Genomic DNA, 18,304 nt, shown 5'->3' with positions numbered 1-18,304 from the left:
TTGTGTGTTACATCCATAGGTCAATTTGGGGAGAATTACCATTTTAACAATATTGACTCTTCCAGAAAATTAATATGTATATATTGTGATTTATTTAGGTCTCCTCAAATTTCTCTCAGTAGTGTTTTGTAGTTTTTAATGTACAGGTCTTGTACTTCTTCTATTAAATGTATTCCTAAGTATTTGATTCATTTTGATTCTTTTTTGTAATTTCTCTTCAGATTATTGCTAGCATATAGAAATACAATAGACTTTTGTATACTACTATTACATCCTGCAACTTTGCCAAGTCTGCTTATTAATTCTAGCAGCTTTTTTGGTGATTCCTTAAGATTTTCTGATACAATCCAAAGAAAAACAGTTTCACCTAAGTACAATGTTAGCTGTATATTTCTGTAGATATTTCTTAGCAGATTAAGAAACTACTTATTTCCTTAAAAATGCTTTTTTCCCCTAAAAAATAAACTGGTGTTGGAATTTTTTTCAAATGCTTTTCCTGAATCTGTTTGTATGGTCAGATGGTCTTTGTCCCTTGTAAACATGACATAACAATTAATTTTCAGATGTTAACCTTGCATTTATCACATAAACTCTACTTGTTCATATTATATAATCATTTTTATATGTTGCTAAATTTTCATTTGCTAACATTTTATTAAGGAATTTTATGACTTCACGTATAATACAGGTCTGTAGCTTTCTCACTGTGATGGGTTTTTGAATTAATTAATTGATTTTTTTTTAAGAGATGGGGTCTTGCTATGTTGCCCAAGCTAGTCTCAACCTCCTCGGCTCATGCAATCCTCCTGCCTCAGCCTCCTGAGTAGCTAGGATTCATCCTGATGTTTTAAACTGACTTTATAATCAAGATAATGCTGGCTTCATATTAATAAAATGAAAGTGTTCCATTATGTATTTTTTGAAAGATTTTCTGAATTAGTCTTGATAATTTTTGTTTATTCAGGAATTTGTCTATTTCATCTACATTGCCAATTTTGTTGGCATGAATTTGTCGACAATATTCTCCTAGAATCCTTTTAATTTCTGTAGCGTCTATAGTAAAGTTCCCTCGTTTCTTATTTTGGTATTATAATTTGTTTCCTCTTTCTTGCTTTTCAAAATTGATTTTCTTCTTCCTGTTTTATTTCGTTCAACTCTCATCTTTATTACTACTTTCCTTCTACCTATTTTATGTTTAATTTGGTCTTTTTTTAGCTTATTAAGGTAGCAGCTTAGGTTATTGATTTTAGACATTTCTTCATTTTAATATAAGCAATTAGAATTTTTCCTGTAAGTAGTGTTTTACCTACACCACAAATTTTGATATGCTGTTTTCTCATTTTTTTCACTTCAAGATTCACTTATTTATTTTTTAGAAACAGGGCCTCACTCTGTCGCACAGGCTGGAATACTGTAGCATGATCATAGCTAACTGCAGCTCAAGCAATCCTCCCACCTCACCCTCCTGAGTAGCTGGGACTATAGGCGTGTGCCACTATACCCAGCTAATTTTTTAATTTTTTGGGTAAAGACAGGGTGTTGCTACATTGTCTAGACTGGTCTTAAACTCTTAGGCTCAAGTGATCATCCCACCTCAGCCTCCCGAAGTCCATGAATTTCAGGTGTGAGCCACCATGCTTGGGCAGTTCAAGATATTTTTTTAATTATTCACATGATTTCTTCTCTGATTCATGTTTTACTTAAAAAAAAAAAAAAAGTAGTTTAATTTTCAAATATTTTAGGATTTCCTAGATTTCTTTCTGTTGTTGATTTACAATTTAATTATCTTGTGGTTGGAAAAAGCTCTTACATGATTTCAACCCCTTTAAGCTCATTGAAATTTGTTCTATGACCCATAATTTGGTCTATCTTAATAAACGTCTCACATCCACATGAAAAGAATATGTAAGTACTCTACTCTTGTTGGGTAAGGCATTTTGTAAATGTCAGTTAGTTCAAGTGATAGCCTAAAGACACTAACAGGCTATTTGTCTGTTTTTCTAATTAGGTTTCTATCAATTACCATAAGAGGAATATTAAAATTCACAACAATAAGTGAATTGTCTATTTCTCCTTTTAATGAGCTGTTTTTGTTTCATGTTTTGGCACTCTGTTATGTTCATATGCATTTATAATTGTTACAGCTTCCTCATGTATTAACCCTTTTATCATTATAACATAGTCCTCATTTCTGAGTAAAAGTCAGTAGAAAAACAAAGTATAGAATCATACTTGGATATTGGAATCGTCAGATATAGAATTTAAAATAACACTTAATACATTTAAAGAAAGGACAGAACTAAAATGTTTTTTAAAGGAACAGAAGACTACAACAATAAACTGAACAGACAGAAAAAATCAAAATAGAATTATTAAAAATAAAAAACATAATTGAAATAAGCAAAATGGACAGACTAACCATTATATTAAGCACAGCTAAAGAGAATGTTAATGACCTAGAACAAGGGGCTGCAAAACTATGGCCCACAAGTTATCACTATTTTTAAATAAAGTTTCACTGGTGTATAGCCACATTCATTCCCTTACAGTTACTATGGCTACTTTTGCACTACAACAGCAGAGTAGTCATGACAAAGCCCACATGAACTGCAAGTCTAAAGTATTTATGATCTGATCCTTTAAGAAAAAGTTTGCCAAATTCTGAAGTAGAAAATAATCTGAAAAAATCACACTGAAGGTAGCACGAAAAGCAAAAGGGAGTTGCAGGGGACACTTTCTGGAATGATGGAAATATTCAAACCTGTATATAGCAGTGGGAGTTACACAGAACCATCTATTTGTTGTGTCTGTACAGGTAAGATTTGTATATTTGTGTATGTGAATTTTACCTTAAAAATTAATAAGTGGGGAAAGTGGGGAATGGGTATAGGTAAAGAGGAAACAGGAAGGTAGATTTTTGATGGCTGTTTCATGGGGGGTTCATTACACTATTTTGTTTATTTTGCACATGTTTAAAATTCTCTATAATAAAAAAATAGAAAAATGCTTCCAAAGACTAATGAATAGAATATTCACAACATATTAAATTTAAAAAAACCCAAAATATTCCTAATATGACTGTAATTATATAAAGTGTATGTGTTCCATATATGTATATAAATATACACATACATACATATGTTGAAGGGAATATATCAAAATGTAAAAAATGATTATTAAAGAATCATTAGATTACAGGTAATTTTTACTCTTTACCTTTTTAAACCCTATTCAGATTCTTCCACATAGTAAGCTAGCACTCTCTAAAAATAATCTGCATACGTTTCTTAAAAATCAAACCAGTTCATCTTTAGCTACATTCAGGACTTCTGAAATAATCAAAGACAAAAAAAATATGAAGGGAAAGAAATTAGGATGTGAACATTGCATTTGTCCAAAGAATAATTAAAAAATAATGCCGAGTCTGAAATTCAGGTTTTAAAACAAAATCTAGGATCTCTCCTGTACACACTTCCCTCTAGATGAGCACTGTCCAACAGAACTTGGTGGAACCAGAACTGCCATGGTGGAAAGGCTCTTTGAGTTGTCCAAAACAGTAACCACTAACTAGAGGTGGCTACTAAGCACTTGAAGTATGGCCAGCATGATGGACAAATGGATTTTCCAATTTAATTTTAATAGCCACATGTAGCTAGTGACTACCACACTGAACAGCAATAACTGTAGGGGGGTAAAAAACAACCAAACAACAACCAGATTCACGGTTCTATGAATCTGCCTCCTCTTCCCACTCATTCAGTAATTTACTGATATTCTATACCTTCCCATCTCTCCCCAGATAGCTACCAAATCATAACTTACAAAGAGATTGTACATTAAGCTTCCTATTCTTTCTCTTGGGCAACAGAACAAATGAAGAGTATCAGTCACTCTAAGATTTTCTAAGTAAAACCACATTAACCATTAAGATACAGCCTAAATCCACTTTAGTTCCTCTTCTATCTAATTCTTCAGGGTTAATTTGAGTTTCCAATTTGTGCTTTTCAGAGCTACTTGGTCACCTTCCATCTTTTTTTTTCGTTTAATTTTTGTTCTTCCTCTTGTGGAAAAGCAAAAAGAAATGAGAAGAAATTGAAATAACACAATTTATCAACAGCATGACTCCTTTAAAAGGATTCCTCTAGCAAGTACACACACATGCATAATAAACAGCCCTCTGTCTTAGAAGCATCAATGTCTGAGGTTTTGATTTTATTTACCCTGATATAAGGCATGTTTCTCCTTTCACCTGGGTCACTAGGAAGCTAAAAGGTATACTTAGAGCTCACAAATAACTAATTCAACCTCGTGTTAATTCCTTCTTGTATCTTATAAACTAGTTTCTGATATTATTTTTTAGCTGCCCAGATTGATTCCTAAATATTAATACATACTTCCCCCAAAATTTTAAAATTAATAAATAAATATTACTTGAACAGATCTCCCATCAGATTTCAGAATATCTTCTTACCTCTAGTGTATCCAAATTAAAGAGGCCAAGATCCTTTTTTCCTTGCTGAATTTTAAAAACTTGATTGAACAAAATAGATGCAATACTGTACTTAAACAATGTGACTTCATTATATTTCTCCAAATACCCATAAGATCTAGAACTGAGATCAGCCAGATCTTTTAATAGCTCTTTCCTGTGATGATTATATTATCAATATTTTTTTCTGCTCATTTATTCTGTTTTAAATGGTCTATCATACCTTGACTGTTCCTGAAAATGCTGTGCTCTTAATTGGGAAGCCACGAACAATGATGATGCTATTGCCAATAATTGGTTTCTCTCACTCTTGGTTAATGTGTGTCCTGAGGGGGAAAAAATCGTTGGATCAATCAATCACATAAATGTTAACATCTGTGCTTCTATCTTATGGAATTACTAGTCATTCAAACAGATATTTTTATCAGGTATCTGTCATGGAGTTAGTACTGTACCAGGCACTGAGGTGTGCGGGGTTGAGGGAGCATGATTTAAAGTAAGACAAAAAATCCTGCTCACTGGAAGTTTGAAAGTCTAATTTGGGAAACAAGATATTAAGTAGATGTACAGAACAATTAAGGAAACTGTCTGCACAGACATCTCTAGGAAAAGCTTAAGTTTCCTCATATCTGCTTCTCTTTCTCACTTCCCAGCCCAACTTTACTCCTAAGGAAAGTGAGGAAAAAGGGGTGGAAGCTCCAATCTCTGAAGAAGAAGAGAGCTGCTGGTCAAGGATATGGATAGGCCATGTTCTCTAGTGCAAAGGAATCAAAAGAAAGGTGTGATTCTCTTGCCTCTATGCACGTGGTCAGTGCTCAAATCCCCATCAATCAGTCAGTCAACAAATCCCCTCTCTCCTTCTCTCATTCACTCTCTCTTCCCAACATAACACAGCTGGACCTGGGGGCAGTGGGCTAGCCCATGAAGGCCTGTGGAAGACCCCTTGTCTGAGTGCTGTGTAGCAGGGAAACCTGCTCTTGCAAAATTCCTCAAGAAGAGGAGTGTGAGTTAAGGCAGGGTTCAGATACTCCAGGGTCTGCAGCTTAAAACATCCCTTGAGAGTTCTGTAATCTCACCACAAATTCTAACACTATTTATTTGCCACAGTACTATATACAAACAGCAGATTATTAAATGGTACAGTACGAGCAACTAGAGTGCCTGGTCATCAGCAGTAAGATGCTACTTATACAGTTGCCCTTCTGTATCCGTGGGTTCTGCATCCACAGACTCAACCAATTGCAGGTCAAAATATTTGGGGACGGGGGGAAGGGTGATTGCGTCCGTACTGAACATGTACAGACATTTTTCCTTGTCATTATTCCCAAAACAATGCATTATAACAATTTACACATCATTTACATAAGTAATCTAGAGATGATTTAAAATATACAGGAGGATGTGTGTAGGTTATAGCAAATACTAGTCCATTTTTTTAGCAGGGACTTGAGCTTCTGTGGATTTTGGTATCCAAGGGGGTTTTGGAACTGATCCCCCATGGATACTGAGGGACAACTGTACGACTGAAACAAAACAAAACACAGGCAGTTACCTAAACTTACTTAAAAGAAATAAAATAATGTGAATGGCCTATCTGAAAATCACTCAAAACAGAAAAAAACAAAATATTCTAGGCCGGGCACGGTGGCTCACGCCTATAATCCTAGCACTTTGGGAGGCCAAGGCAGGAGGATTGCTTGAGGTCAGGAGTTCAAGACCAGCCTGAGCAAGAGCGAGACCCTGTTTCTACTAAAAATAGAAAGAAATTAGCTGGACAACTAAAAATATATAGAAAAAATTAGCTGGGCATGGTGGCGCATGCCTGTAGTCCCAGCTACTCAGGAGGCTGAGGCAGAAGGATTGCTTGAGCCCAGGAGTTTGAGGTTGCTGTGAGCTAGGCTGACACCACAGCACTCGAGTCTGGGCAACAGAGCGAGACTCTGTCTCAAAAAAACAAAAAATAAAATAAAAATATTCTAAATTAAACTATAAACACTTTCAAGACCTGCAGCACAATTTTCTACAGGGAGGTGCTTCATGAAACTGAAGGGTAGGGAGAGCACAAGTAATCCATTCCTCTCTGAGACAAACCTAGAAGCTATATAAATCATAATACAAACATGGGATCTGTAAATTGCTTCTGGGAATTCAATGACAGACCCCCATAAACCACACTCTTACAGGCTTTGCAAAGTTCCTGATTTTACCCTGACATGTAAGCAGCGATGAAAATATCCTGTATGATTCCATAATTAATTACCCTATATGAGAAGTGTTACAGAAATTTGGTCTAGTCTTCTCAAACATAGTTCTGAGGCAGACAGGAGTCCCTAGGAGCCCTCTGGGGGTTCACAAGATCAAAATGGCTTTCTTAATAATGCTAAATTTTGGGTTTTTTAACTCTCATTTTCTCAGGGGTACACTGTAGAGGTTTCCAGATCCAAGGAACACATAACGTGTGTGTGCTCTCATGTCAACACATAATGGATTATCATTACTTTTAAAATGAATTAACAAATATTTTAAAGTTCCTCAGCTTAATTTATAATGGGGCAAAAATATCAATAGATATAATCACAAAAGCTCTTTGGAGTATAAAGAGGACCAGTGCTTCTCAGACTTCACCGGGCATCAGAATCACCTGGTCTAAAGCCCCGTTCCTCAGTTCCACCTGCAGAGATGGAATGGGAGAAGGAATGGGGAAGGAGACAGAAGCTGCACTTCTAGCAAGCTCCAGGGTGATGCTGATGCTGCAGCTCATCACATCTCGCCTTGAATAGAACTTTTAGCCTCATATTTATCAAGCTGTGTAAAGAAACCATTCCGTAGTTCATGAAACCAGTTTAGCGGGTCATGCCCAGCAAAATTATCAGAGCACTTTGAACATCGTGTTTTTCACGAAAATGTTGGGTGTGTTTGAGTGTTGTGTGCATACTAAGGATATAAAATGTATTTCTTATGGTGATTTACAATCAAAATACTTTACAATTCACTTCTTTAGACACGTATGCACAGTACTTACCATCAGCAAGGGAAAAGGTAACACGCAGACTGCCAGATGCTCAATCGGTATTTCATTTGGTCTAATCAATCGCTAGCACACCAACGCAGGCAACAGCAAGACAGCGGGCTCCCAAATAAAATCGACCATCATTCTCTCTCACAGGCAAATGGATACGTGGCATACCAACTTTAACCCTTTTACTGATATCCCACTTTAAAAAGGGGGTATCCAACAGGCCCTACATAAGAAATTTGATCATAACTGACCTATTCTTACAATAATGGTTCTAGCCTAACGCTACTCCGGTCACAGGCAAGAGTGGCTTTCACTTCTGTATGTTCCCTAGTGGCCTGATACCCAGTACAGTGTGTCCGCCCTGGCTCTGACCTTGGAGTCCCTTTGAAAGCTCTCCACTGTTTGTCCTTTGGTGGCGGTGTGCTAGCTTGGTGTAGAGTCAGGCACACCTGCATTCATTCTCATAACTAAGGCAAATGGACTCCATTCACTTGTCTGAGCAGGTTCTCATCCGTAAAGCCCTCCCCATGAGGGGAGTTGCGAATGCATGCTGACTGCTGACCCACTGGAATGCAAGTCCCATGAGGGCAGCAAATTCTTCTGTTTACTGATGAACTCTGGGGCACAGTATGGACTTAAATGCTCTGATTTTTCCTATCCCTTTTTGCTAGTGAGAATGTAAACCAACAGAGCACTGCAATCTGACACTTGTTTTCACCTCTCTCCCAACCCTGATTAAGACTGAGAAGCACAATTCTGGGTACATGGGGCATACAAACAGTGACATGGCAGTAAGACTGAGAGCCTCCAGCCTGGCACACAGGACACACACAGCTCCAGCACTCCTCAATAGGAGCAAGTTGCTCCTGCTTACTACAAGTACAGCCTCAGCCCAGGTAGAGTTCTAAGGCTTTCTCAAACCCAGCTCTTGGAACCTTCTGGGCATTAAAGCTTAAAACCCCTACTGTGATGTCAGTGAAGAAATGGCTGGAGAAGTTGGCAGCTCTTGATTTAAGGAGCCTTACATGGGCTTTTTGACATAATTTGGACTCTGTACCCCCAGAACCAAAATCACTCAGTACCTATGACCCAACGTGCTCTGTATATGACTTAAAGTTTTTCAATTTCCTTCTCATAATTAACCCTTACCTTCTTAAGATTTGGGGGGGAACAATTTCAAACAAAGGCCCTAAACACTGCTTACTATCTCCCCTCCCTGCTCATTAAACCAGTAATTACTGGAGGTCAAAACCATGCGGCAGCACCCGCAAGCTTTGTGATATGGTGCTATACCCTCATGCTGCAAGCCACCCTCATGCACATGATCCAATTTTTAAGAAGCCTGATCTGTGTTCTTCCCAAGGGGTTTTAGTTATAGCATTTATTTTCAACATTCATGTGGTGGTTCCCTTTAAAGGTAGAGTTGTACTAAACAATGTTAAGAGGGGTCCTGATTCTGAGCCCTGCATTTTCTCTCTCTGAGGGCTCTGGCTTTCCTGACCATTGGCTTCCTGTGTAGGGTCATCTGGCTGGCTCATTTTGTGGGGGAATCTTTAGGTCATCTCACTAGGCTGGTTAGATCTCTCGGAGAAGGACATTCTACTACTGTGCCTAAGTGTACCTGTTTGCCTGTCAGCATTCTGGGAACCAACTGGGGAACAAGGGCTGGGGGAAGGGCGTCACCACATTCAGTAGGTCCATGTCCCTCAACTCTGTCCAACTGTGCCTGGTGTCTCCTGGTTTTCTACAGAGAAGAATCTCAAAGCTTTTGCCAGGGTGGCGGAAAGAGAGTGAGAGAGAGGATACAGAGAAAACTTTATAGAGATTTTAGGCCAATGGTCCTAGATTTAGGAATTTCCCAAGATACCTGGAGCTAATAAGTATTGAGACTTCTGAAGGGTTCTGCAATGACACTGAGCTATTAATGCTTCTCAGTGTTTCCCATTGTCAGCTTAGGATTCAACTTTCTTAGATTACTAAGTCAGTTAAGAATCATCTTTCAGGGAGGGGGGGGATGGGTATTTGCATACACAAATAGTGTAGTGCGCACCATCCAAGGGATGGGCACACTTGAAACTCGGACTTGGGGGGGAATGGGGAGGCAAGGGCAACATACATAACCTAAACATCTGTACCCCCATAATATGCTGAAATAAAAAAAAAAAATCATCTTTCAGCTTTTCATTTTCCAGTATGCTATTTCCTATCTTTTTCCTTTGTGGGCTTGTGCTCTTAGAAAATTCAAGTTAGGCCAGGCGCGGTCCCGCGGTGGCTCACGCCTGTAATCCTAGCACTGTGGGAGGCTCAGCCATGTGGATCGTTTGAGCTCAGGAGCTCAAGACCAGCCTGAGCAAGAGCTAGACCCCGTCTCTACTAAAAAAAAAAAATAGAAAGAAATTAGCTGGACAACTAAAAATATATAGAAAAAATTAGCCGGGCATGGTGGCGCATGCCTGTAGTCCCAGCTACTCGGGAGGCTGAGGCAGTAGGATTGCTTGAGCCCAGGAGTTTGAGGTTGCTGTGAGCTAGGCTGATGACACGGCACTCTAGCCCGAGCAACAGAGTGAGACTCTGTCCCAAAAAAAAGAAAAAAAAAAGAAAAAGAAAATTCAAGTTAGTGGGTTTGGGGGTAGAAAAAAATGTGTATATTTAAGCTGCCATCTTTACCTCAAAACTGGGTAAAGTACTTTCTTCAGCAATTTTCTCAAAAAGGGTGAAATATTTCTGAACCCCTCTTTAACAAAAAACTTTTGTTATGTTAACAAATGAAAAGATGTCTTAGTTGGGTATAGTACTCGAGTCAAGTTCTTTCCTGTACAGCAGATACTTTAAGGTTTTCTAAGTTCCAGTTTATAAAGTATGAAGATGATCCCACAATATATTTCTCATTTATAACTTGTTTTTTCTTCTAGATGCTTTAAATTATTTGTTCTTGATATGCCTAGAGGAGTTACTTTTTTTCCATTAATCCTGTCTCAAACTCAGCAAGTCTTTCCTATAACTCGAGTCTTTCTTAAGAATAAAAAAAAAAAACAAAAAAAACTCCCCTATTATTTCTTTCAAAATTATTCATTTGTCCATTTTTCTTTTCATAAAACTCCTATTATTCATTTACATGTAAAATCTTTTAGATCTTCCCTCCATATCTTATCCTTTCCTTCATGATTTCATTCTCATTACCTTTTTACTACATATTTTGAGATGCTTCTTCCATTTATTCCTTTGGGTCACTAATTTGGTTCCCAGTAGTGACCATTTTATCTTCTACTTTGCTGAAACGTTGTATTTCTCAAAATCACAGTGTTTAGTTCATTAAGTCTTTCTCCCCTAATTTAATATCCTTAAGTGTTCTTCTTATTATTCAGTAAGCACAGTCATCTGCCTCCCACACCAGCACTTCTAAAACTGAGCATCACCTCTTCTCAGGGATTCTTCTAAGTCTTCCTCCATAAATGGGCAATGCTTTTTCTTTTTACACTAGTGGCTCTGTTTGCTGTCAATACGCAGGTCAAAGTGTTAGGCAGTAGCTTGCTGGTAAATGCTTCACAATCAACTGGGGTGTAGGGAAGAAGAAATGCCCCAATGTGTAGCATTTGCCAATTTCCTTACAGTGAATTCTTTCTCAATGGCTAATTTCAAATATCAACATTACATCGAAGAGGACGGTTTATGAAGATGTACACACATGGCTCTCAGAGCCAGAATGGCACCCCCAGCACCTACAGATAGAGTCCTTGGAGAGGTGCTGCAATAGTCTAAAACACCACCTCATCCTCGAAGCCATTATTGATTCCCTAAATTGGAATTGGTTTTCTCTCTGCTCTCATGCTACGTTGCTTATATCTTTACTTAGTGCTTATTTTAGTCTGTCCTATAGTGCAGTTAATTCTTCACATGTTTATTTCTCTCATGATGTTAACTTCTTAAGGGCAGGGAAAATATACTACCCATCTTTGATTTCCTTCTACAGCCTATATCAATTATTTGTTGAATGACTTTAATGACTGAATTGAGTCCAAATATAATAGTACTACTTTTATTTTTTCATTTTATTTTTATTTCTTTCCCATCCTCCCTCCCTCTCCCATGGCACTACTTTTAAAGGCACAGAAATACTTGATTAAATTCAGTGGAAAAAGAGGAGTTTCGTCATGCACTTTTTGTGGTGAATCAAATTTTTACCAAAAATCTGTAACTTTTCGGAAGAAATAATTCTCACAACTTTTCTTTTCTTTTCTTTTCTTTTTTTGAGATAGGGTCTCACTCTGTTGGCCAGGTTAGAGTGCAGTGGCATCATCATAGCTCACTGCAACCTCAAACTCCTGGGCTCAAGTGATCCTCCTGCCTCAGTCTCCCAAAGTGCCAGGCTTACAGGTGTGAGCCACTGCACCTGGCCTGACAATTTATTTTGATGAGGCTTGAGGGTGAAGCACAGCAAGGTATCACAGAAACAAGTCCAAAATATTCATTATAGGCCAACTGAAATTATAGTTCTTAAAATATCTTCTTCCTCATTTTCCATTTATTTCAGAATAAAAATACCTTCATTTTCCATTTATTTTTCAGAATCAAAGAAAAACAGCTTTTCAACATCAGAATCTAAATAAAAACTTCAAAAGATTACTTGTGTATCCTATTTTTAAAATTTTAGACACAATCGTTTTAAAGTTTAAGTCCAAGAATCTTTAGTAAAACTTTCCTAATCTACAAATAAATTTGGGATAACACATATAATAAAAAATTGTAAGGCAGTCATAAAAATAGGACTTGCCTGTGACTAGTGCTTAGGATAGCTGGACAGATGGGAAGCAGATGGGTAACCCCAAAGGGGCGAAATGACCTGGCCTCCAACATATGGAGAAGATCCAGGATTAACTTCAGTTGCCACTTCCTGCTGTCTCTCTTGGACACATATATCAAACAGTCAAAGATAATACAGTTTAATATATCTGAGATCTGATCTGGGGGACAAATAGGAAAGGAAAAATAGAGAAATCTGAAGAAGAAGAATGGGAGTAGTAGCCGTAACTATGTGAGTCATTTTATATACTAAAACACTTTAAACGGATAAAAAGAATAGTTGAAATTTGTGAGAGAATATCTACCCCTTCATATTCCCTAAGTTCATTACAAATAAATGTAGAGGCTTCTGGCTCTCACCTGACATTTGTATTAACATTTCTATTAAGTCTCAGCTAAGTCTTGTTGGTTTGTTAATATCATGTGTTAACCATGTTTTCAATGCTCAGGGTTTTCTCTGTCTCTCACTTGATGAGCAATTTTTCTATTACATAGAAACATTTGCTGACAACTTTGAGGTGTTAGATTTCACATTCTGCTCATTACTTTATTCAAAATTTTATTTTTCAGAAAACCATTATCTTCTTAGATATCTTCATTTTCATTAACAGCACTAGCATCCAGTTTTCTGAAATTTTCAGTGATACTTTTCATAAAGATAACTATTTAAATCACTAAAGAAGAGTTCCTGTGTATACCCATATCAGTAAAAAATGCAAATCTGACTTGACTTTCAGAAACCAGAAAATCAGGTAGGCTAATGATCTGCCTACATGTTTTGCTTCAAAGCGCTAGACTCACAGAACATTCCACATAGTCGAATTCCTCACTCCACAGAATTGCAGATTACCACACGCATGAGTCACCCATGAACACTCAAAATCATGAATATCAATAATCTTGGATACTCTAAGAATTCTAATAAATCAAGAATAATATCAGCCAAAAGGCCTTAATTTCAAAATAGAAAAAATTATGTATTAGGATAAAGTATAAAAATAACAACTTTAATACACTATTTTAATGCATACAAACCTTTAAAGCCATCAGGATATTCATCAGAGAGAAATTTTGTGCTGATATCTCCTTTTACAAAGCGTGAGTTGATTATCACCTCTCGAAGTAATGAAATATTATGTGTAACACCTAAAAATAAAATGATATCAGATTGAGTTGGAGAACAATGAGTCGGTGAAAAATTCAATTCATATAATCTAGAGAAATCTATCATCAGTGTCCTATGACCTAGCACAAACTATGTAAGAATATTTATCTCCTTGACTTCAAGTAACAACAAAGAATATCTGAACTTGAGGTATTAATAAAGCAATAAATATAAACTTAAGAAGCTTCTTATTGCCAAGACAATTCAATGGGGACCTAAATGTCTTTTCAATAAATGCTACAAGAACAACTAGCTATCTATCTGAGCAAAAAAGAAAATGAACTTCAACCCCAACTCACCACATAGACAAAAAATTAACTCAAAATGGATCACAAACCTAAATGTAAAACCTAAAACTATTTTAAGATTTACAGAAGAAAATATAGGGGAAAAAAATTTCTGTTACTTTGAGGTAGGGAACAGATTCTCAGATAGTACACAAAAACCATGAACCATAAAAATATCAACAAATTGTACTTCATCAAAAGTTAAAAGTCTGCTCTTCAAAAGATACAGTTAAGAAAATGAATTGGCAAGCCACAGATGGAGAGAAAATACCCACAATACATATATTAGATAAGGAACTAGTATCTGCAATATATAAAGAACATATACAACACAATTATAACATGACAAACAAACCAAGTAAAAAAAATGGGCAAAAGATCTAAATAGACATTTTACAAAACGCTCAGGAAGCACAGGAAAAGATATTCAACACCATCGTCGGAAAAAAAAAAAAATGACATACCCCCCCCCCACACACACACCAATTTACATGGTAAAAAGTTACAAGACAGATAATAGCAAGTGTTGGTGGGGATGCAGAACAAATGGAACTGTCACACGCTGTGTTTGCAGTATAAAATGATACATACACTTTGAAACAATTTGGCAGTTTCTGAAAAGGTTAAACATATACTCATCATATGATTTAGACAATTCACTCCTAATTATTTACTCAAGTTAAATAAAAACATACATCTATCCAAAGACTTATCCACAAAGGTTAATAGCAACTTTATGTACAATAATAAAAACATTTAAACAACTTAAATGTCCACCAACGGGTTATTAACAAAATCGAGTTTGTCCGTACAATGGAATTCTATTCAGCAAGCAAGAAAAAAAAAAAAAAAAAGAAATGAGTCACTGATACATGAAATAATAAGGATGACTCTCAAAATAACACATACTGTATGAGTCCATTAATATAAAATTTTAGAAAATGCAAACCAACCTGCAGTGACAGAAAGCAGACCATATGGTTACATAGGGACGGGGTACAGTAGGGGTGGATTGCAAAGGCCATGAGGAAACTTCTGGAAGTGACAGAAATGTTCAGTATCTTGATTGTGGTGATGGTTTCACAGGTGTCAAAACTCATCAAACTGAATACTTTAAATATTAGAAGTTTACTATATGTCAAATATACCTCAATAAATGGAAAAGAAACAAAAAAGAAAAGAGAGAGAGAGAGAAAGACAGACATGCAATCTAGTAGGAAAAAATCGAGCCTAGTACATAATGACTATTTCAAAGTACAGGACAACCGAGTAACATGGGGGTTAGGGATACCACCTCCCTTGTAGTCAAAAATCCACAAATAACTTTAACTCCTCCAAAACTTAAATATTACTATTGACTGGAAGCCTTATCAGTAACAATAAATTTACACTTATTTTGTATGCTGTATTACATACTGTATTCTTACAATAATGTAAGCTGGAGAAAACAAATTATTATTAAGAAAATCATAAGGAAAATATATTTACTATTCATTAAGTGGAAGTGGATCATCATGAAGGTCTTCATCTCCATCTTCACACTGAGTAGAGTGAGGAGGAGGAAGAGGGGAGTTTGGCCTTGCTGTCTCGGGTGGCAGAGGAATAGGAGGTGGAAGGAGAGACAGGGGAGGCAGGCTCACTCAGTGTGACTTTATGGAAATACATTGTAATTCATCTGACTCTTCTGCTTTTTCATTTCTCTAAAAATGTTTCTATACAGTACCAATCCTCCTTCTACCATTTGCTTTAATTGGCCCCGTATTATACAAGGATCCATGTCATAAAAGTAGTCAAAAGCAGTCTTTAATAATCGGAACTCTTCTGCCAGACTGTCTAATGTCAATCTGTTTCCTGGCACTGCTTCTTCTATGTCTCTTTCCTCATTGTCTGGCACTGGTTCAGAAGCTATCATCTCCACCAAGTCATCTTCCGTCAATTCCTTTGGAGTGGTGTCAATTAGCTCTTAAATTTCTCCAAGATCCTTATCTTGAAACCCTTCCCCCCCCACCTTTTTTGCCATATCCACAATCTCTTTCATGATTTCCTTGACTGGCTGTTGTCAAGCCTGTGGATTCATGCACAACATCTGGATACAGTTTTCTCCAGCAGGAATTTGTTGTTTTGGACTTGGCTTTCATGGCTTTTTCTATGACAACAATGGCATCTTCAATGGTGTAATCCTTTCAGAGCTTTATGTTCTATCGGGGTTCTCTTCCATACTTTGCTGGCATTAAATTCTCTAGCTTTAAATTCTTCACCTTCCTTTTGCTTTAAGTTGTCATATAATGACTTCACTTTTTCTCAAATCATATTAGAGTCTATAGCTATGCCTTTCTTATGTCAATCCTGTACCCACACAAAAATTGCATTTTCAATACAAGATACAAAGGTATTTTGCAAAAAGTACAAGGTTTTCACGCCTTCTGGCATGGCTGCAGCAACTAATTCACGAATTTCCTTTTTTTTTTCCCCACTATGGTCCTTACACTGGATTCATTTATCTTGAAATGATGGGCAACTGCAGCTGCAGACCTCAATCTATGGTACATATCAAGCAATTCAACTTTTTCTTATAATGTCATGACTTCTCTACTTCTTGGGAGCACTTCCAGCATCACTAGTGGCATTTCATATGGGTCCAGTAGTGTTATCCAAGGTCTATGGTACTGCACTATAAACATGATGAAAAGTACTGAAGAACCAAGAGAGATCACTTTTTACTGAGATACACAATTTACTGTAGGGATGAACTGCTCACACAGATAATCAGCATCGCATGGTGTTTTGAGCAGATACTTGCAACACTTGAGCTCACTGCAACAGCAACAGGAGGTGGCTATAAAATTATTACAGTAGTACAGTATGTATACAATTAATTTTCTGCATTTATGATCTAATACTGCATCTTTACATTTGTTTACATTTCTCATGTGAATGGCGCAATGTATGGGTCTCTGTGTGCCTAAGTTTTCATAAATATTAAGTGTTTATAATAGATTTGTATACATTTCATGGTAGTAAATGATGAAATAGACTAGTAACTGCATGTTTTATGCATTCATGGCATATCTTTTTCTTAATTTTTTTGATATTTCTAGGCCACATGGTTTGTCTGCAAGTTTTTCGCATTGTCAAAAATCTCTAAAAAAATTTCCATTTATTGAAAAAAATCCATGATAAGTGGACCAATACAGTTTAAACCTGTGTTGCTCAAGGGTCAACCATAAAATCAAAATAGGTAACTGCCACAAGAGGGATACTAATAATGTTGAGAAAGTTCTGTGACACAGAAAGGCTTTATGAGGAATGGAGTATTTAATCTTGGTCATCTTAATTACAAAGATGTTAAATGGGGATGAAAGGAAATGTGAGGAAGCATGTAACAACCAGGGAAGGCGGGAATTGCACCAGGCTTTCACAAGAAGAGTAAGTGACTGTGGCATAAAAGAACTGAAGAGGAAATAAATATTAATAGAAGTTTGTTCATTTCTTCCGATTTCTTTAGCCCACTTTTGTATGGTTCTAATCTGTACCACTATGCTGCATAACAAATCTACAAAGTCTGATTTTGCCATTCAAGTGTCATGGAATCCCCACTTTTACAACAATAACTATAAAGTAAGTGGAGAATCACACACTCAAGTTCAAGTACTGGTCTACCTCTTACCTTTGGGGTAAGGTATTTAAACTCTCAAAACTTTAGTTTCCTTGTTAGTAAACTGTTAACAATAACAGAATCTATTTTGCATGATTGTCATCAGGATAAATGAGATTATGCTTAATGTAATTCCAGACACTCAAAAAGGTACATTACTATCCTTTTACATGGAAATAAACACAGAGCATAAGACAAAAAGGTAATTAATAAAACATCAGACAGAAGTTGTACTACATCCTAAGCTTCAGTACTGACCTACCTAACTAACTTCCAGGTTCATGCTTTGTTAAGAATGGAACTTCTCAAATCTAGATTTATACTATTTCTATTTAGAGGGTATAACTCTCTTATAAGGCAGGGGTCAGCAAAATATGGCCTGTAGGCTAAATCTGGCCTACCACCTATTCTGTAAATAAAGTTTTATTAGGACACAACCAGCCTCATTGTTTGCATACAGCTGTTCTCATGCTACAACAGTAGAGCAGTTGTGACAGAAACCGTATGGCCCACAGAGTCTAAAACATTTACCAACTGGCCCTTTAATCTGAGCAAGCCAATCTATATCAACATTTTCCTACACCTACTACTTGTGCAGCAATTAGATATCATGGGAAGGAAAATGAGAACACACAATATGATACCTGCTTTTGAGAAACTTTGAGTAACCAGTTATAGAATAAGAAAACTACAAAGAACAAAGGGACCATAAAAATAAGAAAACTATTATTATAGATCCAGAGAGACTGAGTAACTTACCTAAAATTTAATACATTATATATCACAAAAGTTACATCTATAAATAATTTTTTATACAGTATATATTTATTAGCTTGTACTAGTACATTCTCATATTACAAAGGCAATTTAGTGGAAGAATCTTCCTTTT

The 18,304-nt window shown here is 36.5% G+C and overlaps 1 protein-coding gene across 1 annotated transcript in view; it reads right to left on the bottom strand.

Annotated features, from left to right (window-relative positions):
- Positions 1 to 18,304, bottom strand: part of PCCA (propionyl CoA carboxylase, alpha polypeptide) — a 375,245-nt gene that overhangs the window by 161,287 nt on the left and 195,654 nt on the right. The window contains exons 16-17 of the mRNA XM_012644433.1: positions 13,344 to 13,454; positions 4,713 to 4,815 (exon numbers count right to left, since the gene is read on the bottom strand). Coding sequence (XP_012499887.1) covers positions 4,713 to 4,815; positions 13,344 to 13,454 — 214 coding nt within the window. The remainder of the gene's footprint in view (positions 1 to 4,712; positions 4,816 to 13,343; positions 13,455 to 18,304) is intronic.

The sequence above is a fragment of the Propithecus coquereli genome, unplaced genomic scaffold, assembly GCF_000956105.1.
Source record: "Propithecus coquereli isolate 6110/MARCELLA unplaced genomic scaffold, Pcoq_1.0 Scaffold212, whole genome shotgun sequence".
NCBI lineage: Eukaryota > Metazoa > Chordata > Mammalia > Primates > Indriidae > Propithecus > Propithecus coquereli.
This window is presented reverse-complemented; position numbering and strand designations above follow the sequence as displayed.